General features: G+C 40.2%; 1 protein-coding gene across 8 annotated transcripts in view; it reads right to left on the bottom strand.

Annotated features, from left to right (window-relative positions):
• MACF1 (microtubule actin crosslinking factor 1) overlaps positions 1 to 26,484 on the bottom strand; it is a 302,250-nt gene that overhangs the window by 177,572 nt on the left and 98,194 nt on the right. For all 8 annotated transcript variants that reach the window (XM_087820322.1, XM_087820324.1, XM_087820323.1 and 5 more), the window contains exons 2-4: positions 15,387 to 15,448; positions 5,888 to 5,977; positions 1,968 to 2,045 (exon numbers count right to left, since the gene is read on the bottom strand). In XM_087820322.1, coding sequence (XP_087676448.1) covers positions 1,968 to 2,045; positions 5,888 to 5,977; positions 15,387 to 15,448 — 230 coding nt within the window. The remainder of the gene's footprint in view (positions 1 to 1,967; positions 2,046 to 5,887; positions 5,978 to 15,386; positions 15,449 to 26,484) is intronic.

Genomic DNA, 26,484 nt, shown 5'->3' with positions numbered 1-26,484 from the left:
CCTTTTATTCTGAAGTCCACCCCCCCACCCCACACCCGGGCCAAACCATGTTCCAGTCTCTGCTAACCCTCTCTCTGATGACTTCAGCACCTGGCTCCTATTCTCTCCCACTGCATCCTCCACTATTTTCTTGGCAATTTTAGCACCCATTTCAATGACCCAAATATCACCTTATCTGCCTTCTCAATTCTGATGACTTTAATTTTTACTCTGCATTGGACACCTGCACAGCTACAACTTGGACTCCACCATCACAAAGAAACGTTCTGGAGTTCCCTCTGCCCTTCTGAGTCCACTGCCAGCCCCCTTTTTCATTCTACCATAGTAACCAAATCTACTCTTGGTCCTTATGTAGACTTCTAGTGAATCAATTCTTCCTAATTTACCTTGCTCATCAAAGACCCCTCTGTTTTCCTCCAACTCTATACACAGACATTTCAATGTTGCTTCCTCCAGTACCCTAAACACTTCAGCCTCCAATTCTCCTACTACTTTTCATTTATCAATTTATTTCAGCAAATATATATGAAGTACTGATTATGGACCATTTTTATGACAAGTGAAGATAAAATTTTAAGTAAGATCATGTTCCCTGTCCTCACAGGGCCTATAGTGCATTAGAATAAACAGAGAAACAACAATAAAATAATAAGTATTATATTAGAACTAAACTGCTATGGGAGCAAACAGAAAATTTTCCAAGTTAATGAGAATTACTGATAAGAGTCACAAAAAATGAACTAACTTCAAAAATATGCATACCATTTAATGTTCTCTTGACATTGCCTAGCAACTGTAGCTATCCCAAATCTAACTGTAGCTATCCCAAATCTAACTGTAGCTATCCCAAACCTAACTGTAGCTATCCCAAACCTAACTGTAGCTATCCCAAATCTAACTGTAGCTATCCCAAATCTAACTGTAGCTATCCCAAACCTAACTGTAGCTATCCCAAATCTTCTCCATGCAGCTCTCCGTAAGCAGATGAACTATGAATCCCTCACCCATCTTCCTCTCTATCACAAATGCTGTATCTTTAACTGTCATTCTTTCCTTCTCCCTCTATCTCAGAAGAAAGGCATTTTTCTTTTCTTTCTCAAAGAGAACCACACTGGCTGTGCTATGGATCTCATCCCTCAACCCCGGACTTGATTCCATCAACTAGGAAGCAATGGGAGGAAAGATGGTGTGTAGAAAAGAGCATGGATAGAGGAAGAAGCATTAAACTAGACTGTAGGAGGTCTGGGTTAAAGTCCCAGCTTTCCTCTAACTTGTTCTGTGTTTGGGAGCAGGTCATTTCACCAGTCAAGATCTCAGTTTCCTTAGCTAGCATTCATGGCTCTTAATTCTCCTCACTCATTTTCAGTCTTCCTCTCTCTACTAGCTTCTCCTCCTATATCTAAAAAGGTGTTCCTATCTTCCTTCCTTATCTATAGAGTGATAAACTTATTTTTCCCTATGTCCAGGTCCAATACACTCTGAACACTTTTCTGCTCCATTAAAACTGTTCTCTTTTGTCAGCAATGCCTAACAGCTAGGACCTTTTCCTCAGGCCTTCGTGACACCACCCCCCATCTAAGTTTCACAATAATGTGGCACTCTGGTTTTCCCTTTTCCTGGGTACTGTACCCTTTTTCCATCTTCTTTGCTGGTTTCTCTTTCATCTTCCTCTTGATCTCCATCTAACGTGGGTCCAAACAATTCCATCTTTAGCATCTAACTCATCTCTGTTAACACTCTCCCTCTCAGGAAGGCCACAAGATCTATGTAAGGGCTACCAAATGATCTGTCCAACCATAAATGGCACTGCTGACAACTGCTGACTAGCAAAGCAAGTAAGACTCAGAACTGGGTCAGTCAGATTTAGCAATTACTGAGGGCTTACTAGGGGCACTGAGAACTTCCCTAAATAGGACCCACACACCAACATTTCCTGGTTGAATGGGGAACCCATGGGATACTTTTACCTGCCGCCGCTTTAGGAAGTCCAGGGCAATCTGCACATTCTGAAGCCTATGGAAACGCATCCTGCCCTTCTCCCGGGGCTGCGAACGAAAAAAAGGGGTGTTAATTTTAGCTACACCAATTTATCCATGCAGACCACTTTCCACTTTCATTTCAAAGACTAAAAGACCACCAAGAATTCCTCATAGTGGAAGCCAGGCGTGGGAGCATTACGTAAAGCACCCTTCAATGGGAGGATCTGTGTCACCATGCTCTCTTAGGCCTCCAAATGGCCCTGTTTACCACTATAATTCCCATGAACACACAGCACATTTTGACTGCTAAAGCTGAACCAGTGCCGCAGCTTCTCTACAGGTTCTTCTGTAGTCCTACATGACAGAACATGATTCTGGAGGTGAGATTAACGGGGACAAAGACTTTGGCTCTATGGCTCCTAAAATCACAGTTAAATGCTATCATAAAGGAAGGGTGCAAAGTCCTAATTACATATTGCATAGTAATGGACAGAGCAACCTTATTGCAAACCTGGCAAAAGATGCCAGAGGTAGCTTATATTAAACTAAGGAATAAGGAGTTACATATGCTCAATAAATAAGTGAAAAAAATCCAAAATGAGAGGCAAAAATCAGGAAGAAACCTATTTTCCAGGAAGATGGGTGTCCACACAGGAAAGCTATCCTTTATCCCAGACCCCAGAATGAAATACCCAGAGCTAACAAAGCCTTGATGATGTAGAAACGTTTAACATGAGAAGCCAAAGAAAGGTATTTTCTGCTAATCACTTAATCCTGGATGTCATATAAGCCACAGAAGAGAAGCCCGTCTCCACGCAGTGCCTCTGGTGGCCTATCGGTAGCTCCACTGCTGTCCATCCCAAAGGACTTGAGGTCTATTTTTCCGACGAGTACCTGCAGGGATGGCTATCTATTTCTGGAACGTTTTCTCCCGCCCACTTTCCAATGTTGCTTTACCTTCCTAAAATTGGGGCTAAACATCACTCTCACTAGATTACACCCAGTTCATTCGTAAACATTAAATTGGTACTAATTAAAGGCTAATATAATGTAAAGTAGTTCTGCTGTGGCACCTGCAGAGGAAACCTTCCTCTAAGTTGAAATGAGCAAAAAGTGACCCAACAGGTGGAAAGATAAAGGGAGAAGCATCACTCTGGGTACCCCCAACACTTCTAAGCAACACTCCCAAACTAGGACCATCTACAAGGAGGCTGATGCTTCCATAGGCAAGTTCTTAAATCCAAGGGTCAGGAAAAATATTTTTAGCAAGAACCTCTTCTCAGTCATTTCAGCTAAATGACCTGTAAATATGGCTTAAAGAATGACAGAGCCTATGAAACTGAAGATTCTATGGCAATAGGAAGGGAGATAAATGAAGTGAAAAGATGACTTTAAGACAACATGGAATGGGAATATTGCCTAATCCCTGTTTCTGAGGGAAGATTATGAGCTATAATTTAGGGCCTGTAAGCAGGAAATGCCCCTTCCACACACCCTAGTTTTTGCTCGTAAGTACTCCCCACCAAAAATAAATAACCCTAAGAACATGCAGGTTAAATCTCTGTCCTCTACAGCAACTAGAGATATTATTGACCAAGGCAAAGTATCTCCATGCAGTGAGTGGTTTGCAAACAACAGGCTATTTTGAAAACAGGTGACATGGAGTATGGTGAGAACCTAGAGTATAGAGAGGTGGAAAGAGTGTACCTACCAGTTAGTCTGGATGAGCAATTAACTGTCATGCTATCAATTAAACTTTCCACAATTCTGCAATCTGGACTCAGGCAACACAGCAAGGCCACAAAAGAGCTATGGGTCTCCAGGTCTCAAACGAACTTGACACCTCCAAACACCAGTAATCTTTTTGTGCCAACCATTCTCATATAAGCGAAATAGGTCCCACTGTGGGACCATCTAACAGTGGCCAGAGGCACAAGTAGTTTCAACCACATTCTTTGGGACCCAAGTTCCCAGGTGGATAGGGAAGAAGCAACTGGTAACTGAGCCTCTGGAGACCTGGAGAACCTCAGGCTCTCTGACGGCCCTGCAGTGCCAGCTGGATGCTGGCATCACTGGGAGGACCTACTACATCATCATCATCTTCCTCCTCCTGCTCCTCGCTGCTTGCATGGCGCCAGGAGGGCATGCTCACCAGACGGAGGGTCTTCAGCCCTGCTGGCTCCTTTGGCCACCAGCCAAGGCAAAGACACAACAGAGTAACAGAAAATGCACAACACAAAAATGAAAAGGAAATGAATGCAACATTAAACAAAAAAAGGTGAAAATACCCTCCCACATCCAAAAAGACGCAAGACCGGAACAGATGGTTTTACTGAACATGTCTTATGTTGAAACACATCTTATATCCTCCATGACCACCCACCCTCTGATTTATAAATCAATGAAGGGAGAAAGAAGGAATGTGAATAACCGTGAAAGAGATATCTGGATTGTTTTCAATCAGATGACATCCTATGAATATCTCTGTAAACACCTGTAGGTTTTCAAAGGTTAGAAACAAAAATTACATTGAAATGATCTTAACCATTTTTTAAGCAATGTCACCAAAAACGTCACTTTCCACCACTTAATCACTACAAGTTCATCAAATATACAAGGCAAATTGCACAAAATATAACTTGGTGAGTACTGAAGAATAAAGTCTAGCACAGTGAAGGCGAAATTCTGAATATATATGAGATTTATAAATGAGGGCCAGAGAAGGACTAGATTTCACCCTGTGCTGGCTGTGCTGATAAGAGCATCTGTCAGTTTTAGGCCATTAAAAACTATAAAATTAATTCTACTGCAAGGCAAAAAAGATGTGAAACCAAAACACAGGGCCCAAGGGAAGTCAAACCCAATTCTAGAAGAAACTGAGTATTACTTAGGGAGTAAAATCTAATGTGCCAAATTCTGTTCTTGAAACACAACAAACAATGACTAAGATTCGCCAACGGCAGTGGGTGGGCTGAGCTTCCCAGACTTCTCAAGCTGTGCACCTCTCTTCAGTTCTCCTTCTTCGCAGATGTTTCCAGTATTCAACCCTAGACTGTTCTAAATAAAAATTATGTTGTCTATGATGCTACAGAAGCTGCACAGGATCATCCACTTCCATTAGGCTCAAACATATGAAACAACGGGCCCACCAAGTGAGGTTGTTTTGATCCTCAAAACAGAACTATCACCTGACAAGCCAAGAGGCTCCCATGAGATTTGCCTTCAGATATGTAGGTGTTTCCCACAAGCAATGTTTAAACATTTTTGGAGGAGGCAGGCATAGTTAATTTTCCAAGGAGCCCAAATGTACTGTATCCAGGGCTGCGCTCAGACATCAACCTCAGCACTTCTCCAAACCTGTGAAACTCAGTGAATCACAAAAGGGAGGAATGAGGTGAATTGAAAAAACAAAAACAAAAAAACTCTAAACATAAACATCTGGGCTTTTAAATGTAAACTTCAGAACCTGAACTGAATACAGAAAATTAAACAATTCACAATAAATAGGAAAAAGTCTATACAGGCTAGAAATAAAATTCTAGGAAGAAAACTATACCTTATTCAAAAATTTTTAAATGTGAATCCACTATTTCTAAAATACTACTAGTATCTATAAATGGATAAAAAGCAAGGAGAAAACAAGCAGTGATGAAAGGAATGTAACTGATACCTGAATCTATCAAGAAATAAGACTATATGACACATTAGTTTGAATTAAGATAAAATCACATCACATGTGAACTAAGTCTGGTTAGAAATAAAGTCCACCAATAGTCTCTTCTACTTCCTCCCACGCAGCAGAGCAAGCAGTGATGGCCACTGCCCTACCCACTCAGGAAGATGGACCAATGCATCATCAACAGGGCCACACCTGTGAGGTCACTCACTAGGAGAAGAAAGAAGCTCACCAGTTTGATGCCCGAGAGGACCTCCAGCAGAGAGATCAGGTTATGGCCATCCCGTAGATCTTCATAAAGATCATTGATGTGCTTGCGGACCTGTGCAGGAGAGTAAAACAGACTGTGTTTTACTTAAGCTTGAATTATTTTATTATCTACACAAGAATCTCTGTAAACACAAATTTAAAAATTTGAAACTAGAAACAATAATAAAATTCAAGAATTTTCAGGTTGGAGGACAGCACATGAACACTTAATAGAAGTGTGTATGTTTTTAAAACTGAAGCCAGGCTTACTACATACTCTAGCTAACCCTGAGCAATATTCTAGAAAGTTTGGACAAGGAGATGGGGAGTGTTAATCATCCTGAAACACCTCAGGAATTATAATGGATCAAAATGATATGATGGCCAATGATGGATAGATGAGTCCAGCCAGAGTCAGAAGAGCCTTCCAGAGAGGAAGGAACTAAAATGCTAGGGACCCAGTGTTTCATAGGGTATACATCTAATTTAACCCCTCTCTTACCGAAAATTTCTAATAGTGAATTTGAGAATTATTTTCCTTTTGGGAAAAACAATTCCGATTTTATAACAGAAACTATGGAAAAACAAATCTCACTTCAGAAAAATGTGTGGTTAAAGTCAAATACTGTGCAAAATTCTTCACGTTATCTCATCTATTCCTCACAGCTATAAGGTAGGTTTCGTTATTACTCTATTTTATATGAGGGAATGAGGCACAAAGATGTAATAAGCCTGCCCAATGTCACAAGTGGAAAAGCTGGCCTCTGATCTTTTTGAATTTTAGTCTTTGCCATTAACTGCTACGCTTTATAATCAACCATAATCTCCTTTTATTTACTAAATCCAAATAACTGCCCTGTGAGGTTTATTTATGGCCCATATTCTACAGGAGAAACTGAGGCTCTGAGATGTTAAAGTCACATAAGTTTGACAAGTAGCAGTAGGTCTTCTGACGCATTCCAAGTCTAGTGATAGCTTCACTGAGTGATGCTAACAACACAGAATCAGAAGAGTGGTAGAAATTACAAGGAAAAAGATTCATTCTTAACATAAATAATTTTCTAGACAACAATAAAAGGACTAGTTTCAGAAGAAATAAATTTCTAGTCACTGGAATTTTTCAAGCAGAGATTGTAATATTTCAATTTCTATATTTGTATAGAAAACTGAACTATAGTCCTTTGCAATTGTAATATCTAGCATTCAAAATAGAAAGGGAATCAGAAAAGATAAAGACTGGAAATATCTGGGAAGACTTCCAGAAAGAGAAGGGACTTGAAAAATTACAAAACGCTTTGACAGACTGAAGAAGGTGCGAAAACCATGTAAAACAAGGTATAGAGGTGGGAATATGCAAGGTGTGCGTGTTTCTATGCGTATGTTAAGGAATAAGGTGACAGGTAGTTTACCCAACTGAAGAAATGGTTCGTGATGAAATGCATAATAGCTTTCAAACACTGAGAGAACATTTCTTCAATTTTTGTGCTAGTTACAATGTACTCGCTACAGACATGACACACTTTCTAGTTTAATCTGCAACATTTACATTTTACTCCATCACTTAAGTCTAGACAATGAACAAAACAATATACCCAGCTCACACTTGTAGCATTTGTTGATTTCCAGGGTGTAAATACTCCCACCATGACCAATTTCAAGACTGCTAATATGATATCACTAAGTGTGGTGGTGGGAAGAAAATTACAGTAGCACACCATTACACAGTATTTTCATCATAGAGGCACAATTGACATAATTAACCTTAAGAGCATAGACAATAACATAGAGTAAAATAATTATGAAGTGATGAGTTTTGGGTATTGCTACTTTTATTTTAAATAGAATGTATTTAATTGTAAGTTTATATAATTTAATTTTTAATGATGACTATGCTTGACAACAAGGTCACAAAATTCCCCCAAATTTAATATTTGGCTCGTGTTAGCCCATGTAAGCTGGCTCCAGCACACCAGTGGCTCCAAGATTTCAAGGCCTCTCCCTCAAATGGGTCCACAATTTCAAACTTCACAATTGGAACAGCCACAGTGCACCACTAACAGAAGTAAGCAGTCATGAGGGTTGGAAAGGGAATGGACTTGATCAGTTAAATTTTAAATACATTGAACTTAAAGTGGCAACAAAGGAGCTACAAATGAAATGGTTCTTGAAGCAGCTGGAAACACCAGAATTCAATTTGGGTCATCTGAGAACTTAAGTTAGAAGTCATATGCATAGAGGTGCTAGCTAGAGACATGGGAAATGCTGGGCTTTCTGGGTTAGGGGCAAGAAAGAAGGACAGAGTGCTAAGGACTGAGCCTAAGGGAATAGACAAAATTAGAAGGCAGAGATGGGAAAGCAATCAGTGGGGTGGGGTGAGGGGAATGAAAGTGGTAGACAAGAAAACAAGGAAGTGTAATCGAGGAGGGTGATCACCAGCATCTGACGCTGCAGGACAAGGTGGATGGGGACTAAGACCGGGTTTTTCGTTTTCCTATAAATAAGCGTGTTTTGTGATAATAATTTTCTAAAGAGTAGTGGAATGGAAATCAGATTATAAATAAATGATAGGTTAAAAAATAAATAAACCGTGGCCTGGCCGGGCGTGGCTCAGCAGTTGAGCGTCGACCTGGGATCCAGGTGATTGGGGTTCGATTCCCGGTCAGGGCACATGCCCAGGTTGCGGGCTCTATCAGTGACTCTCTCATCATTGATGTTTCTATCTTTCTCTCTCCCTCTCCTTTCCTCTCTCTGAAATCAATAAAGATATATTAAAAATAATAATAACAATAAATTAATAAATAAACCAGAAAATATTAAATACTTAGTATTAAGGCTTGAGAAGAGACAACAATGAGGAGTTTATTTTTGATAGATAACACCTGAATGTAGGGTATAAAAATCGGGAATGGGCACTGAATAATCATTTAAATAAATTACAGTAGCCCAGCCGGGCATGGCTCAGCGGTTAAGCATCGACCTAGGATCCAGGAGATCAGGGTTGATTCCCGGTCAAGGCACATGCCCGGGTTGCGGGCTACAGCTGATCAATGACTCTCTCATCATTGATGTTTCTATCTCTCTCTCTCCTTCTCCTTTCCTCTCTCTGAAATCAATAAAGATATATTTTAAATAAATAAATAAATTACAGTAGGACTGCGGACCAAGTGAGATCATGTTACCAATAGGATACTAAATACCACAGAGCACTGAAAAGAAAAAGGAGACACTTTGAAATGTAAAGTTAATTTAACATCAAGGCCCCAAAATTCCAGTTATGTTTTGTATCTGTGAATAGCAAAATTCAACTACCTTATAAGAAACTTAGAGAAAAAGTAGCTTATTATATTGCTCAGTCTTTCTCTGATTATAATAACAAAATAACTGAAAACAGAGAGACAGAGCAGGTAATAGGAGAGTGTAGTGAGGTTTTGGGGGGGGTTTTCTGGAGAATTTTCAAGAAGAGAGAACAATAGTCTTTTTTTCTGTGGTTTTTTTTTAATATGTCTATTGATTTCAGAGAGAGGAAGGAACAGGGAGAGAAAGAGAAAGAAACATCAATGATGAGAGTGTCATTGATTGGCTGCCTCCTGCACGCCGCCTGCTGGGGATCCAGCCCGCAACCCAGCATGTGCCCTGACCGGGAATTTTAAAAAACAGGTAAGTGTTTGATGGAGATGTAGAGAAACTGTAACCCTCATACACTGCTGGTGGGAATGCAAAATGGTGTCGCTGTTTCACTTTAAATGGGTGAATTATATGTATGATATGTGAAATAAATCTAAAAAAGCTATTTTGAAAAATTAATGAATGGCTAAATTTTGACAGACCAACTCAATCCTATCCCAGGTCAATCCTCCCCAATCCCCATGCATTGATAAGCCAAGGAGAGCTCTGCTGTCCAATTTTTTAAAGATTGCCTTGAAGTTATGAAAAGAGAAACAGCTTCCCCCTATTTCTGAGTGGCTTTTTTTTTTAGCAAAGGCAATAAATTGCACTTAAGTGCTTGGAATCAGAATCTGAGCCCAAAGGGACTTAACTCTAACGCTTTCAGTTTACAGATGGGAAAACTGTTGCCCAGAGAATTTAAATAACCTGTGTAATATAATTTAGCTGGGAAGTGTCAGATCAGTTTCCTGAATCCGAGTGCACTGCCCTTTCCCTTCACAAGGCTTCCCTGATGCTTGATGGGTAGAAATGACATATCAGAAACATTACTAAATTATAAAAGGACCTCCCCCGCCCCAAAGAACCAAGGATTATCATGTAGTATTCTTTGATATCCACAGAAAACCTGATCTAGAAAAGTTTTCCTCTAAGACTTAAAAGAAAACACAAGCAGCTCAATTATCTTGATCTAAACTATGTTGAAGAACAAACAAAAAAATAGGTCAGAGGAGAAAGCCTTACTTCAATTTTTTTTTCAGAGGAGAAAGTTTTAAAGAAAAGAGTATGTTATTAACTCTCATCTACACTTACTGAAAGATACAGGAAAAGTGAAAGCAAGCTTGGTAACTTTTAATGGATTTCTGAATTTACAGACTTCTAAACTATAAGAGGGAAATTCCATACTGATTCAGTAGCCAAACTGATCCTCAAGGAAAAGCCTAATGCTAAAAATCAGGTTACAGTTGGCCTATACTTTTCACTCGAGAAAGAGCTACATTCAAACGCAGGGAATAAGGGGGAGGCTGGAGCCCCTGTTGGAGTAAGTGGAGTGAGAAAGAGGAGCCAAGTATAAAGCTCTGTGCAGATAAGAGTTCCAGCCTCTCTGTTTTGAGAGTCCCTTAGGTTTTGAGGACTCTAACAGTGGCACCAGTCAAGTCTGATTAATTAACAAACATCCTCTGAAGATGACTAAAAATCCACAAGGGGTAGCTTCCTAACAGGCAGGCACTTGTGCACAGGGAGCAGAGACTCCAAGCCTAGATGTAGGCCTAACACTGTTAGTGGGGGTTGGGATGCACTAAAGTGAAATCAAGATCTGAAAAAACTCAGGTCCAGGCAGAGATAGCCACAAACCACCACCATGTGGTCACGCTTGGCCAACAAAAGCAACACTCCAAAACCAACACTACTCTGTCAATCTCTAAAACTCCCTGCTAGTCTCCTTCTGACCTTTCCCACAGACACGAATAAGCAAAGAGGTATGAAAGTACACAGTGTTTAGGGAGCAGCGAGTTGTCTCACGTGGCTACAGCAGAGGCTGCATAGGAGAGATTGCCTGGAATCCTCCAAGCTGTCTACTACCCTGGGTTCAATTAGAGAGCCTCAAAGAGAGAAAAATTGAGAACAGAAAACATTTAGAGTTTAAAACTTTTGCTGGTTTATCTGGAATTCTTAACTAAAATTCCAGGAAGGCCAGTGGCTTCCAGATTGCATACATGAATAAAAATGGAACTATTCTATCTGCTAGATTAAATATTGGCCTTTCTCTGAAATCAACAGGAACTGACCACAGAAAGCATTTCTCCTCCTTCTTAGGAGCTCATGATCTCAGTTCTGTCGCACCCTCTCATCCTTTCTTGAAGTTCCCTTCGGGGGATATATTTTATCAGCTACCAGGACCTAGAGATATGGCAAGAATAATTTAAATAAAACCTAACTTAAAGCTTTAGATTTTTCCTTTTGATGGTTCTGGCATATAAGCAGAACTCTTAGGTTTATAGGCTTATATTCTAAATTAGGTTATTTCTATAATTTCAGATGCTTACATCCTTAACAAATCTCTTTTAAGATTGGAAAGACAGTGTTCTCAAATATAAAATTAATTTGCTTATTCCAGAACAAAAGGCTATTTGGAAATCCAGAAGATCTTAGGCCAACTAAATCTAGAACTTGAGATGCTTGGTTGTTTTGATATTACATCAGTGTACTTGCCAATAGCAACATTAACCTGGGTGTACTTAGGGAACAAAGCAAAGAATGCTTGAGTGATAAAAAACAAATCTCATTCCCTCATCCTCAGTCTAAAGTTCAAAGAACTCCAGCATGGCAGCAATGATTCTGATTAGCAGTGAAATCTCTCTCTGAAACATCCTAAGATGAGAGAAAATGCTGTTGGAACCCTAAGGGTGGAAGTCTAAGAAGAGATGACAGATAGCCAGGAATCTAAGTAAAGCTCTGGCTGGTCTCCAATTTTTAACAATGCTATGATGTGTTCGTCTAGCTTCTCTCTCCCTGGGCCTCCTGTCATCACACAGCACTGAGGCAGAAGAGAGGGCCAACAGGCAACATGGGCTACAAATGAACAGCAGGAAACCAGAGCATGTGTATTCCACTACAGAGTTTAGAGGGACAAGCTTGAGGCAGGATAAATTCAGTTCTTCCAATTGTCAAAGATGAGATATGAATGCAGGGCAAGTTGGGAGCATAGTCAGTGGAAAGAACAAGTAATTTTGGTCAGAAGACTCAAGACTGATCTTCAGCTCCGTCTGTCACTCCCTGTATGATCTCAGGAAGTCATTTCATCCTTCTAGTTCTCACTTTCCCTAGTTGTAAAAATTGAAAGAAGAAAACACTTTTACCTCTTTCAGGGTTATTATAAGGATCAAGTCAAAAAAGAATGTGCTTTGTAAGCTATAAAACTATCAAAATATTATTTATTCAAGGCAACAAATCTATATTGGACACTTCTTGTGTCCCTGGTGTGGTGCTTGGTAAAGTAGCACAATACAGTCTAGCCCTCAATAAGTACTCCAACAGAGGACACCAATGTGCAAACATACAAGACCTCTCTTCAAAGGGGTATGGAATAGACATGAATGAAGGTGCAATTAATTTAGTCCAAGGGATGGAGGTCAGAGTCTCAGGAACGTGACAATAGACCTGAGCCTTGAAGGGTAAGTGGGTGATGGCCAAGCAGAATAAGCAAAGAGGTGTGAAAGAACACAGTGTTCAGGGAGCAGTGGCCTGTCTCATGTGGCTACAGCACAGGGCTACACAGGGGAGAATGCCTGGAAATGAAGCTGAACAGATTGGAACCAATTGTGAAGGGCTCTGCATCATGACAGAGTTACATGTCATCAAACAAGAGGCAACTGGCACACACACTGAAAGGATTAGAGGAGAACACCAGTTCTCCCCTCCCCTTCCTTCTTTGTCCTCGCCCTGATAAAATAAGACATAGTATCTGCCTTCAAGTTAAAATCTAGCAGAAAGATAAATGCTACAGGTGCTACAACCGAAGTACATAAGGAGTATGGGGAAGGGCACAAAGAAAAGGGGAGTCAATTCCATATGGGAGAGTCAAGAAATATTTATTAAGGAGGTGTTAAACTGGTTTTATCCAGGCAGAATAGAGTTGGGGAAGGTATTCAACACAGAGGGAGCAGCATAAGCAAAGACACAGAGCCATAAAATCCATGGCACATAGTTCGGCAAGAACTTAAGGTGTGAGGAGAATATGACGCCATGAACTTGAAAAAGTAGGCAGAAGCCAGTGCCAGGATTGCAAAGGCCCAAGTTCTAAAATTTCAATTCTGTCTCTTTCTAGTGGTGTGAACTCAAGCAGGTTACTTAACTTCTCTAAACCTCAGTCTTCATTGGTAAAACGGTAATATTAATAGAATCTACAGCACAAGGTCACTGAAGGATTGAAACTAATATAATATTGAATGTCAACTGTAATTGAAAATCATTTTTAAAAGGTCACTGAGAGATTAAATGAGATAATCCACATAAAGAACTTAGAACAGAATGTCTGATTTACAGTAAACACTCAATAAGCCACTACCACTATTATCATTACATTATAGGAAACTTTATTAGGAAACTATTATAGTGGTCAAGACAAGAGATAAAGAGGCCCTAGATTAGAGCAGAGGTTAATAGGGATGGAGAAGAGAAGTCAGATGCAACTCTTTCTGAGTTGGAAGTGACTGAGAGAAGTTGGTGACAAGGGAGAGATGACGGGCAAGACTGCATATAGTACAATTCTAGGTTCCAAACTTGGACAGCTAGGTATATGAGTAAAACTACTTAGCAATTTGGGATATGTGGAATATAAGACATGTCTGGGTAATGTCCAGATGAACATGTCAGTACACTGAGAGATATGCAGGTCCCTGGTTTAGGAAAGAATGAAGGAAAAGGCTCTATCATCACCTCCTAATCCATATCTTGTAGCTTGAAAATCACCCTCACCTGCAGTGCCCATTAAAAAAATGGTCCTTAGAAGCCATGTTTATGTAACCATCTCCCATAGTTTACTAAACGACAGATGGACACCTGACCCATGGAGGAAAAGAAAACCCCAGCCAATCAGGTTGTTTCTGTTTGTCATTAGAATCATGTAGCTGCAGGGGTTTGCATCACCATTTACGGGACAGCTCACACACAAGTAATGGGAGAAATACAAAGAAATGAATGTAGGAGACATACAGAAAAAAATTAAAATGAAAGATTACAAGTCCTCATAAAATGAGAGAGTAGCTGCCCGATAATGTTTAGTTTTCATAAAGCCCAGATGCATGTAGACATCAGATCCTGTGAGACTGTCCTGTATGCTTTTCTCCTTGTGCTTCCTTGCATTCCACGCAACCAAGCGAGACTGCCAAACAGAACACAAAGAACAGGATAAGGAAATGGCCAAGGTTAGAACCCTGGGGAACATCAACACGGAGGAGTCAGACAGAGGAAGAAAAGCCAGTGAAAGAGGCAGGAAAAAGGCATTCATAGAGGGAAGAGGTAATTCAGGAAAAAGCAGTGTCCTAGAAGCCAATGTAAGAGAAGGCTTTAAGGAGTAGTAAGCTAGTCAACAGTATCAAATGCTACAGGGAAGTCAAATAAGAGGAAGATAAAACTAGGCAACTGGATATGCCAATTAAGAGGTCACTGGTAACCTTTCCCAGAGCAGTAATGATTATAACTCAAAAACTGTGTTTTCAAATCTTGACTGCCACATTAGTCATACCGTTTATCCTTACGTGGGTCCTCAACATGTCTTTGCCTTGGTTTCTTCTCTGTTTAAAAATAATTAATAAAATCTACCCCAACCCTGGCCATTCTGGAAGTATTCTGTATTTTAAACTGCGTGGTGGTTTTATACACACACACACACACACACACATATGAGAAAAAATTCTTAAACTGAACATTTAAGATTTGTGCAGAGAGAGAGAGAGAACTCTAAATCCCCTCTGCCCCCTCCTTACATAGCAATTAGACTTAAAAATAAAAATTTAGAAAGGGGCTTATAATTTGAAAGTGTTCTCTGAATCCCTGGAATCACCCCACAGTATAGTATCTTCAACCTCAGTCTTCTGAGGTAATGGGATATATTACTGTCCTCGCCAAAAACTGATCAGTAAAAGTTTCCATACTGCTATGACTATATTCATTTGTGTGTGTTTTTAAAGTCACATGTATATCTCCAGCAACTTCAGCACAGGGCAAGCAATCTGAACTATCTGAGAGAAGGGACTGATAGATCCAGATTAAAAGCAGCCAGAAGTGCTAGGGCAGCATCTACAAAGGAGTCCTACCTTCATTAGGTGCTTGTTGACCCACTTGGTGAAGGTTTTCTTCTGAACGCGGTCCCGTTCATCTGAAAAGGAAACACAGAGGCACTGGTTTAGCACTACCTGAGGAACAAATTCCCACACCCCAGTTTCTCCAGGCCCATGGAGACAATTTCCACAGAACTATGAGACAGTGTCTTGCTGGGAAAGTTTGGCCTGTCTGAATTTTCTCTTCTATCCTGACCATGTTGTTACTTTACAGATAAACCAGAATCATAAGCCTCAAAAAGCATGCCATGGCAATGTCTCCTTAGCATCATAATTCTCTGGGGAGCAAAGTGATTCCCTGCTTCCCCTACAGCAAGCTCCAAAAAGCCAAAGCTGTGAATACCACAATCAGAAAGAGTGGGGTGGTCTTGGCATTTGGGACACTTATACTGCAGTGGTTAATTAAGTCTCACTGTGCATACCCGGTTCTGCCTGATCAGTGCTCTCCTCCCTCCCTCTCTTCCCCTACCACTTCCTTCATTCCAATTTCCTCACCAGCCATTACCAACCAGTCAAACTCTCAAAGCTGCCCAGTTTACCCCCAACTGCACATCTCCTCCCTCTCTCTTCCTTCTCCTAAGTCTTTCAGAGGCCACATGTCTTTGTAGGCAAACTCTCCTTCATTCTCAATTCTGCCTTCTACATCAACACTTGACAATGACTGCTCCACAGAGGCCCAATCTTGTGGAGAACTCACTTTCTGCCACAACTTCCAATTCCCTAGAGCCATATCCAGGACACAGATCCACCCGCTGCTCCTTTCTATTTATTTGAAGCCCATGCCATTCCCTACACCATCTTGTTCAAATCATCTTCGCTGTCATCGACCATTCCCCACTGCCCACCCCCTCCACATGGCAAATTTGCCTTAACCTTCCTGGACAACTTGGTTCACATTTATTATCTCCACATGTATCCTCTGGCAGGATCCCCAAATTGCTTCAACATATATGCTGACAATGCATTTGAGCCTGCTCGGCTCCCCTGACCTTCATCGCCAATTTATATCCAGCCACCACCATGCCACATCCTGGGCCTCATTCCTTCTCCATTCAACTATTTAGCAGTCATTTTTATCTATCTCTCACACCTCCTAATCATTCTCAACCTTCAATCACTCCATTCTCATTTTATTAAGAGCATCTAAGATTATACAAGTCTGTACTAAACAACATGGTTAAGCAATTCAAAGCTGCCATCACTAATACCCCAGGAACTCTCACCTGCCTAATCTTCTACTATTCTGTTCACCATGACAATCTCCAAACCTGAATTATCATCATTGCTTAACTCTTCCATTTCTTCTCCAAGTCAGAGAACATTTCAGAAGAAAGTGGCAGAATTATATAAATCTAGTTCACTAGTAATTCACACAAACTTCAGTTAGATGTTCTCTCTTACTGCCCAGGTATTTCCTTCTTTCTGATTACCTAGTAAAAGCTACATGGGTATCATTCCAAACAATGTCAAGGCTCTCTCTCCACTTGAGGTGAATTTGCACAGCTACTTAGTTTTCTGAGTTTATAGCCATGCAATAGTCTTTTCAGCCTTCTTTTCAGCCTTGAATTCTTTTTTGCTTTTCATGGAACAATTCTATTACAGACCACAGAACTCAAGAGTTAGAATAGACCTTAGAATATAGTCTAATTACTTGCAGATACACGAATCTTCAACAATAAAGAATCACACATTCAGGGTTAAAAGGTCTGTCCAAACATTGCATACATCTACAATATTCCTGATGCTTAAAACCTAAGATAACAGAGAAAGACCAAAGCTGGCTGTGGAGTAGGTGGAAGTTACACTCACCTCCTCCCAGCACCAAGATGATTTACAACTAAATTATAGATCAATCAACCTGAATACCCAACTGAAGACTAGCTGAAGAGAAGTATTATAACCAAGGATCTACAGAAGAAGCCACATAGAGACTGAATAATACTGAATGTAAACTGTAATTGAAAAATAAAAATAACAAGATAATAGAGAAGTCCCTACCTCATAAAGGAGCATATACTAATTTAAAAGTTCCATAAAGTATCATGAGCTGCTTCTTTATAAAGTCTGCCTTTTGGCTCTCATTTGGAAGTGTTCAAATAAAATTTTAAGTCTAATCTATGTTTCACTTCAGAGTCCTGCAAGTATTTGAAACCAAGATTTTTATTAGATTTAACCACTGTCATTCCAACATATTTCGATCACTTGATTTTTTCAGAAGCTGACTGAGTTATCCAACATCATCATCATCTTCCTTTCCAAGCCCTTATCATCTGCACACTGAATCAGACTCAGCCTGCAACTACAGTCTCATCTAAGTCACTGACACACTGCTCATACTATTTATTCTCTCCTTGTGACATACTACTTTCTTCCTCTCCACCTCTCCAAATGCTATTTATTCTTTAAAATCCAGCTCATTCACTCCCTCGTTTATTCTTTGAATAAATCTTTTTTTTTTAAGGAACAGACTGTGTTACACAAAGTCACAGCCCCTATCTTTGAAAGAGATTGACAGTCTAGCAATGAGAAATAACTTCAATATAGTTTGATAAGTGCTGTAAAAGAGTAAGCACAGAGTGCTCAAGAACATAACAGCCTACCTGAGAAGGGGAAGAAAGCATAGGAGGAGGCTAGTGAAAGTTTCCAAATGACTGATTCTAACTAAACCTTAAAAGATGAGAAGTTAGGCCAGAAAGAGATAAGAAGGACAAAGCTACCACATGAAGTTTCACCTAAAGCAAATTCATGGATAGAGAAAGGAGCTTATGTTCAAAGAACAGCACAGTATTACGGATGGTTGAAAGACAGGATGTGGATTAGGTAGGTAGTGGTGAGATTTAGAACTAGATAGGATGCCATGGACCAGATTATGACTTTCCATGGCAAGTCAAGGAGTCCAAACTTTATTGTCAAGAAACTGGTAAGGGGAAGGTAAGGGAAGCATTGAAAGATTTTAAACAGAAAAATGGCATGATTAGATTTGTGTTTGACAGCCTTTCCTGACAACTCCAGTTCTCAATAGTCTCTTTGTTCTCCAAATTTTTATGGTACTTACTATGCTAATCATTCCATCAGCATTTATATAATTATATAGAGCTCTGAACTTTTAATACCCTTATTCTTACATCACCAATAAGATCATTAACTCCTTAAGGAAAGAGACAGTACTTTTTGTGTCTCCCACAGCTTCTAACAGCTAACGCTCTACATAATAAGACCTAAAACAAAATCAAATAATTTTTTGATTGTCCAATATATTAGAAGACTGGCTAAAGAAATACAAAGAATGAAATCAGAACCAAATTATCTACAATAGTCCAGTCCAATATGCAAAAATCAGCATCCCAGTATCACCTGTGTGCTGCAATATGCAGACATGATGGAAAAACAAAATTAAAGCTAACTAAAAACCCTGCCCACCACATTTTCACCAATACCAGATCTACTGTTGCACTATACTTATTACCCTCATAACCAAGAATAATAGTCTGTTTCTAGTTTTACAAAATTCTCACTCTGAAGTCACAAGTTTTCTTTATTGTTTTTCTATTTAGTGTTTCTTTTATTATAAAAGTTATATATGCTTGCTGTAGCAAGGTTAAGCAATACATAGATAAGAAAAAATTAACATATTTCCTTTTAAATTAATCAATACTTTAAAGAAGAGGTGGAATTCATGTGATTTCTTTAGTCCACTGCCTTATTTCTTTTAGACCTAAAGATATGACTAGCACAATTGAGTCTTTATAATTTTACTATGCACAGTTACTCTGTTCACCTACTAAGCCTTCCCATGGGGATAATGGACTAAGGAAATCTGTTGGTGGTTGGAGAAGATGTGAACTCTGACCTGAGAAAATTTACTATCTATCTACTCTTACAACTTTATCTTTAGTCAACTTCGACCATTCTGATCTCATTGTTTCCAGACTTAACTTTCACATTCTTGCCTTTGTTCACCCTTTTCCCTCCTACTGGAATATAGATCTGTCCTCCTCTTCTTGTCTTATCTAATTTGGAGCCTCCTTACCAGGTCCGCTGAAGTCCCACTTCTCCCTTTACACCTTTCTAGCTATGCCCAAACCTCTGGATGTCTACAGATGCCTGTGTTTATTCAAGTTACTTGGCACTCAGCACATAAAACTATTGTTAGATATCTCCATGTAAACCCCATAGGGATTTATCTATCTAAATTCAGTTTATCTATCTGAACTTTTAGCATCTGGAGTCAAGAACCATGTTTTAAATTTCATTAAATATCCAACATTTAGGACAAGAGTAAGCACTCAAAGAATACTCATTCATTTAACAAATAGACTGAGAGCCCACTATCTGCCAAGGTTATATCTACAGGGACACTTTAAGAGGGTATTTTCAAAGTCAGACTAAGAAGTATTCTCAAATAATAATTAAGACTGCTATTCAGCAGGGGGCAGGGATTTCCATTTGGATATCCCTTCTACAATTACAGCTTTCCTAAGTTCTTGCCACATGTGGACCCAGGAGCTTCACACCATTTAATGTAAGCCCAAAGAAAATGGGATGAACTGAATATCAAACAATTAAAATGCCTCACCGATAATGTATAATGGCACCATCGTTATGAATTAATTATTCCTATCCTCAAAAGTATACGTCAAATTTAGGAAATAAGACTGACCTATCGTGTTTCCTCTGTGTAAGGCACTAGGCTAGGACCGTCTCATCTAGTGTTTGACTTAATCCTCACAATTCTATCAAGTACACGTTATTTATCTTCGTTTTATAGTTCAAAGCTCAGAAAGGCTTCTTCATAATTTGTCCACTTGATAAGTGGCAGAGTGGAGCTTCAAATCTCTGTCATGGACTTTTAACCACAACATTCTACTGCCACCATGAAATTATTAGAAGGCAACACAGTGCAGTCCTATATAATGAAGGAAAGAGGGGAGGTGCAAGCTATAACTGCAACAGGGACTCATAAAAGGCATCTATCACCAAGGGTTGGTGAAGACTTAGGATGTCTCAATGAGAACTGAGACTTGGGAATTTGAGGAAGTGATAACCCAAGAAACTTCAATGTAAAATTGAAGTTTTATGTTATTTCTTACGAAAACCTGAACTTTATTAATGATAATTCTTAGTACTATTGGGAATCAGAGAGTACAGGACAGAAGTTAGATACTAAGAAATAAGCCAGGAGCCCGGCCGGGCGTAGCTCAGCGGTTGAGCTTCGACCTAGGATCCAGATCGCGGTTTAATTCCCAGTCAGGGCACATGCCCGGGTTGCACGCTCGCAGCCGATCAATGACGACTCTCTCATCATTAATGTTTCAACTCTCTCTCTCCCTCTCCCTTCCTCTCTCTGAAATCAAAAAAATATATATTTTTAAAAATAAATAAATAAATAAACAAATAAGCCAGGAGTATGCATGGTAGCAAAAGAAAAGAGCCACAGAGATGGAGGGGGAGGTATATAAGGAAAGGGAAGAAGGAGAAAAGCCAAATAGTTTCTAGAGTATGTATTTATTGGAGTACCACATTCAGGAACACTAAATACTTCACAGATACAAAGAGATAGAGAAGTTTAAGAATCCTCAAAAAATCATGTTAAAGATAAAGAAATAAGTCTCCCAGCCGGGCGTGGCTCAGCAGTTGAGCATCCACCTGAGATCCAGGAGATGGAGGTTCGATTCTTGGTCAGGGCACATGCCCGGGTTGAGGGCTCGATCCCCAGTCGGGGGCATGCAGGAGGCAGTCAATCAATGACTTGTCATTGATGTTTCTATCTCTCTCTCTCCCTTCCTCTCTCTGAAATCAATAAAAGATATATTAAAAAAAAAAAAAAAAGATGAAGTCAAGAGAGATTTAAGAACCTAGATAAGGTCACACAGAGGCAGAATCAAGCCTATAGTTTGGGTTTCCTGGCCTCCGGGTCTTACCTTTTAGGACAATCATCTCCCCTCTTTGAGTTTGAGATTCAAGTATAAAATGAACAGTTTGCACTATGTCAGTGGTTCCCAAACACCAGTCTGTCAGCCAATCATAAACATCAGCTTGCACTGGGCTGTTTTAATATCGTATATCCCTCATAAAGATTCTATGAGTTAGGGTCTATTTTAACCTTCAACAAGTGAGGAAACCAAGGCAAAGAAAGGTTGAGCAATTTTTCCAGTTCATATAGCTGTTAGGTAAGGAAGGGCCCCATGCAGATGATTGAAGCCAAAGTCCATTTTATCAACTATTAGGTACCACCAGGAGATTAAATGAGGTAGGGTGACCTGTGGATACGTTTCTGCCCAGAACCTTTCCATAAAGATTCTAGACTTCCTTACACTTCCCTATCGGTTACAGAAAAGGGGCCCTTTTATCTCCAAGCACTTTCAGATGCAGATTTTTTCCCTCTAGATCTCTGGGAGGAAATCTCAATGTGGGGGGGGGGGGGGGGTTAGACCACATGGCAATAACTGAATAAAGTTTTCCTTCCTTGAGCCCCCAAAATTATTATAGTACCAGCTTTGTTTCTCAAGAAGCACTTAAATACTTGGCAGCACTAGCCTAACAGTCAGAGGAGACAGGATCAGGACCTTAGCTCTGCTACTCTCCTTCTGAGATTTCTTCTGAGGTCCCAGCAATTTCAATTTTAGTGAAAATCTGCCTATTTGGATCACAATTTTGTTCTGCATTAGAGAACCAGAGTATAAAATCAAAAGATATTAGATTATCATTCCAGTAGCTCTCAAACTTTGATTTCACAAACCAGTAAATGTTTCAAGATAAATGAGAAAACCTAACAACAATTCTTTCATAAAATAAGGGCATTTTAACATCAAAAAAGTAGGAAGACAATTTCAAAATAAAGAACAGTTCTTTAAGTTTAGCTTTATGAAAGGCACACTACATTTTGCTTATCTTTTTATTTTACCCAGAATTGATGGCTTGATGTTTCATTTCAACAACAGTCAGTACACCCTAGAGTCAGAAGCCAAGGAAACTTATAACCAAAAAGTTTAGGCCACTTGCTCAAGGTCACAGAACATATTTAAATTAACTCTTCTCCTTTATCACAAGAGATCTAAGCCACAGCAAACAAGACTCTTCTCCAAGCCTCTAACACTTCTCTAGGTCTCATCCCCAGACCACCTTCAAGCCTTCTTTCCCTCCTCACAGCTGGCAGAAGAGAGTAAGTGTAAGAGAATTAGCAATCGGCTCCAAAAAGAAAACCTAGGCCGTGACTCCTCCCTTCCCGTACCCCCTCAAGTCTGCTCAGAGGTAGACTCCGTAACCAACCAACTTCTGCTAAAAATACACCCTGGACTTTCAGAACTATGCAACTTAAACTTAAAAGTGGTTTCCTTATACAGGCAGAAGCATTAGCATGAATTCAGGCTCTATAAAAAGAGTCCCACACCCAAAGCTTAGGCTCTTAACTGCCAGTCACAAGCTTAAGAAGTCCCCAGGAAGTAGGGCACCCCGGTCTATTCCCCTGCACATTTTAACAAGCCCAAAGGTTGTAACACCTGCAAGGCTTCAAAGCCCATGCAATACTATGAGTCAATGAGAGCAAGGGCTATTTGGGATTCTCAGGCCCAGGCAAAGAAAAAAACTTCACATACTAACCCATACAGCACATGCGACAAACCAGGTGGGCGTTGAACTCGTGCTCATCTTGGTAACTAGGCCACATGGCACCCCTGTGTCTGCTGACCCCACCTAAAAGGAGGGTGTCCCAAAGAACCTCCAACTAGTGGCCTCTGCACCCTCTTCAGCTCCTCAAAAATGGCTTCGAGGAGAACAGAGACAGGCAGCCGAAGGGCTGTTCTATGAACTAGAAAGACAGCAGAAGTACAGAGGAGTAGCTCCACCCACCACTTCCTACTGACCTCCTCCCCGCCTTGAGGTCAAAGAGGAAGCTCCTCCCTAGGGCACTTCCAAAAACAGGGTCCAGGCCTTCAGGCAAATAGCATCCTATTCAAAACAGCAAAGGTGGTAGCTTCACGTGTAGAAGTACAGCCAAGTTATTAGGTGAGTAAGCAGGTAGGAGGTGGTCTTTGAGTTACCCTCCGTGTTCAGAGCAGGAGCTTGTGACCTGGTGAAACTTAGACAATAGCAGGCGAGCTGGTGAGGTAAAATGGCTTATTGCCAAGTCAGAAACGGCACATCCATTGCCCAACAACCGTTTCTCAGGCTTGCCTCTTCTCAGGCAGAAGTGCATATAAAGTGTTAACCAAATGAGCAGGTCCCACAGTGGGAGCGAGCCCATACACTCTGTCGCCAACAACTTCCTACAGTCCAAAGGCAGCTTCATTCCCCCACATTTACAGCTGCTCAAAGGGAAGAGTCACCATCTCTCCCCAGTGATTCTACCTACTTTACAGAGTAGCCCAGCCCCAGCCATCCTCTCAGGTAGATTAGCATAGCAGATTTCATCAACTTCAAAAATACTGTTTGCATGTTGCTCCATTCTTTCCCCTCATCCAACAGGAATATCATCCCACAGTCCCTTCCTCTTCCCAGGCCCTCCCACTTTGCCTTTGCAATCAGCGCACTTAACTCAGCTGTGCCAGAAATCCCTTTATCCATCACTGGAGGCTGCTTGCTTGTTTGTCCAACTTGTTTTCTGAGCCTTGGCTAATTGTGCCAGACACTGGAATGCTGAAGAAACACAATGAGGCCTTTTTCATTCAGATGGCCCGGCCCATCTATCGCTTCTTCACAATTCTGACCCAACCAGGGGACAGAAAAGCTGAGCCTCTGTCCATGTCAGGACAGACACCCCAATCCAGGCCCCACACCACTCAGAAAGGCCTCACTACAGATAAGGGCCTAATCACTGGCCCTCTGCTCCAGCTCCCTAAATAGAATGACTTCAGGCTATTGCTACTTCCAATCCTGTTCCTGAAGGCAGGGAGGGAGAGGCAGTACCCAGGAAAGCAAGTTTCCAGAGATCAGCCTGAAAGACTGAAAGAGAAAAAAGCAAACAGGAGCTTTGCCTAGTAGGCCATTCTGTTTAAACAAGCCCTGTGACAAGCCTTAGTCCCCTGACAGCTTTTTTCACTCCCTACTGGGCATCCCTCCCGCCTACAAACTGCTAATGATCCTGTTACTACTTACTAATAACGGGACTCACAACTGACTTTATCCCTCCTTGACTAAGCTCCCAGTCACTCTGATAACCTGTGACAACTCTACTCAGTTTGTTCCTCTTAACAGACTCTCCTTAGTCAGCCCTGGAGAGGAAGGGTACTCCTAGAATTTATCTTATCCTAGGAAAAGAAATGCATAAGAAATAGGGAAGAGAGAATAGGAAAGAATAAATATCCTGATTCATATTTAGTAACCCTTTTTCTTTATCAGGTTTAAATTCCTCTCGTGCAGGGACTGACTGTCTTTTGTCTTTATATCCCAGTCTCTAACACACTTAGAAGGCACTCAATAACCTAAGCTAAAATTAATTGAGCATCTACTATAACTGTGAGTTCGCAGGTAATGTGCTAAAAACTTTAAATATCATTCCATTTAATCCCAACAACAATTCTCTAAGAAAGATATTACCATTTCTATTTTAGAGATGAAAATACTAAGACTTAAAAAGGTTAAATAACAACCAAAATTTCATATCCTCTATCCAGTTCCAAAGCTATGCCTCCCATTATAGCCTGCTGTTTCTGAGAGGGACCTAAACCAGAACAACGAAACAGACTATCTATGTAAGAAGGTGGGATATTCTTGGCAAGGTTAAGAAATAAAAACACTTGACTATGGTCAATGAACATGTGGGGCAACTTCTAGAAATAGTAATTTCACAGTCTTCAAAAATCAAAACAATCATTACTGGGTAAGGTTTGAGGAAAGTGAACCAAAGCCTGCCTTCTCACTTCCCTGGCATCCAAGCAGAACTATTTCCCTGAAGGGACCGCAGACTGAAGAAAGTAGAGAACAGTGTTGGGGACAAGGTCAGTCTAGCTGCCAGGAGATAAGGCTTTCCCTTCAGGTTCCCAGGAGGTCCTGAGTCTCAAAGGGGAAGCTGCTGCTGACTGCAGAGAGAGAACTTTAATTAAGAGTCAGCTCTTAATTATCCAGAGGAGACCAACCTGTATAATGATTAACCAAGTCATTCCCCTTTGCTTTTGCCAACTTTTAGTAATTTCGTAGTGTACTAGATATCCAGGGATGTTAGAGGCAGGAAAAAGTGAGTCTGGCTGCTACTTGTAGATCTTTAAAATGTTGAGTGGAAGGAAGAAGTTTAAACCAGTATTTCTACATGTGACCAAAAGTAACCTGAGAATTTATAGCTACTGACTTTCTTACAATAGCATAGAAAATTAAAGTTATATATTTATTTCCTAAAATGCTAAAATCATCCACTATTTAAGGATATTAAAGCTGATGCAGAAGTCTCTCCTAATATATAATACAATGATTCATAATACATCACTAATTTTTTTATATAGTCCCACATTGGCTTCTATTATATTTCTTAGTTACCAATGGTAAAGACAGGCATTTATATTTTGTCCCAGCAACCCACAAGAAGTACTGTCTTCATTGATGTCTTTAGTTAAAAAAAATAATAATGATAGCAAACAATTATATAGTCCTTACTGTCATGTGCAGTATGTGTTCTAAGAACTCAAAACAACCATGCAGTACTATTAACCTCATTTTACAGATAAGAAAACAGAGAACCCAGCAGACTAATGTTACTCAGCCAGCAAGTATGAACACACGGACAGTCTGACCCCAGACTCTCAACCTGCTCTCAGCCACAATTTCATACCACATCCAAGCATGAACCAGATGATCACACTGCCAGAATCATAGAAAATTAGAGACCTTTACTCTTCTCATACAGGTTGGAAATTTGAAGTCCAAAGGAACTAAGTGACCTGTCTAATATCACTCAGTAATAAGCAGAAGAGCCAGGACTTAGAACCCAAATCTTCTGACTCCAAGTTCAGTGGTCTTTCTAACACACGGCACAAATCTAGAAAATAAAAATAGCCAGGGAAAGAAAAAGGCGAAGATTCCATCCTCATTAAAACACCTAATGCTTTAGTTACTGGAGCAAAGATATATTTGATATATGACCACC

The sequence above is a fragment of the Miniopterus natalensis genome, chromosome 9, assembly GCF_054644295.1.
Source record: "Miniopterus natalensis isolate mMinNat1 chromosome 9, mMinNat1.hap1, whole genome shotgun sequence".
In the NCBI taxonomy this organism is placed as follows: domain Eukaryota; kingdom Metazoa; phylum Chordata; class Mammalia; order Chiroptera; family Miniopteridae; genus Miniopterus; species Miniopterus natalensis.
Note: the sequence above shows the minus strand (reverse complement) of the source record. Positions and strands in the feature narration are given on the sequence as shown.